This window comes from Austrofundulus limnaeus, unplaced genomic scaffold, assembly GCF_001266775.1.
Source record: "Austrofundulus limnaeus strain Quisiro unplaced genomic scaffold, Austrofundulus_limnaeus-1.0 Scaffold82, whole genome shotgun sequence".
NCBI classification, from domain to species: Eukaryota; Metazoa; Chordata; class Actinopteri; order Cyprinodontiformes; family Rivulidae; genus Austrofundulus; species Austrofundulus limnaeus.
In genome coordinates, this window is record NW_013952484.1 from 96,998 (window position 1) to 98,263 (window position 1,266).

General features: G+C 31.5%; 1 protein-coding gene across 3 annotated transcripts in view; it reads right to left on the reverse strand.

Moving 5' to 3' along the window:
- Positions 1-1,266, reverse strand: part of cmtr1 (cap methyltransferase 1) — a 16,033-nt gene that overhangs the window by 1,033 nt on the left and 13,734 nt on the right. For 2 of the 3 annotated variants that reach the window (XM_014011551.1, XM_014011552.1), the window contains exons 21-22: positions 659-706; positions 218-550 (exon numbers count right to left, since the gene is read on the reverse strand). In XM_014011551.1, the coding sequence (XP_013867005.1) occupies positions 218-550; positions 659-706 (381 nt within the window). The remainder of the gene's footprint in view (positions 1-217; positions 551-658; positions 707-1,266) is intronic. The other variant, XM_014011553.1, reaches the window with a different exon arrangement.

Genomic DNA, 1,266 nt, shown 5'->3' on the forward strand with positions numbered 1-1,266 from the left:
AATATAATTAAAATACAAATCATAAATAAATGAAAGATAATATCAGTTAAAAAATCAGATAAAATCAATCAAAAATAAACTTCAAATTTCAATAACTATATATATATATATATATATATATATATATATATATACATATATATATAAGAAAAGAAAAAACAATAAAGGTTAGACTCCATCATCCGACCTCGTTAGCTAAAACACAAAGCGTACGTACAGGAAAGGAGCAGCAGCATTCGGTGGCATCTCGTAAGTTGATATCTGGGTTAGCTTGTTAAAGAAGAACTTCTTGTTGGAGTTTTTGCTGTAAGCCATCGTCCACGGCTCTGAGGGGTGATGGGAAAATAAACACATTTGGAGACATTTAACGGTTATTTTGTAATTAACACAAAAGAAGCTGTTTATGTTGCTACACACAGCACATGTCCAGCACCGACCATTGACGGTTTTAATGATGTAAAGGCCCGTAGGAAGGAAATGCCGGTCGTCTCTGCCGGTGTAGGACAGTCGAGGAACACCTCCTGAACTCTTGGTTATCTTCATCTCAAGTCTGGAAAACAAAGGAGAATAGTTGAGATGATCTTTTATAATAAAACTTAAAGAAAAGTGCCTCATAAACTTGTTTATGTGGAATTTAACGAAGAACAATTTATCTGACCTGAGGAAGATTTTCTCCATTTCCTCAAGTCTGTAAACTTCTTTCACTCTGAAAAAAAGCATCAAAAACCTTGTTTTCATTTTCAAGGACATTAAGCTCTAACAGGATTAATATGAATTATTTAATATAATGCCAGATTGAAATATTTAAACAATTTGACACTTGGAATTATTTTTGGTCAGCTATCAAACTCAAGGCTCACAAGCCAAATCTGGTCCTTGTTAAAATTTTGTCTGGTCCCCAACATAATTCTTTAAATGTACCAGTTTAGAGTGAATGAATGCTCAGTGCCAACTTCAGGACAGTTAAAGTTTAAAAAAGTAGTTTTAAGACAAGATGTCAGGTTTTTGAGATATTCTGGATCAGAACATTAGAAATCTTTATTCATTAGGTCATGTATGAAATAAACTCTACATTTAATTGTTTCCATATGAATATTTTGACATATTACACAAAAAAAACAGGGTTCCTACTGCTTAAAACAAGTTCAATTTAAGTAAATTTTAAGTAAATTAACTTTACTTAAAAAAATTTAATTTTTTTTATTTTATTTATCCTTTATTTATACAGGAAGATCTCTTGAGACTCATTGGGCCTCATGCAAGAAC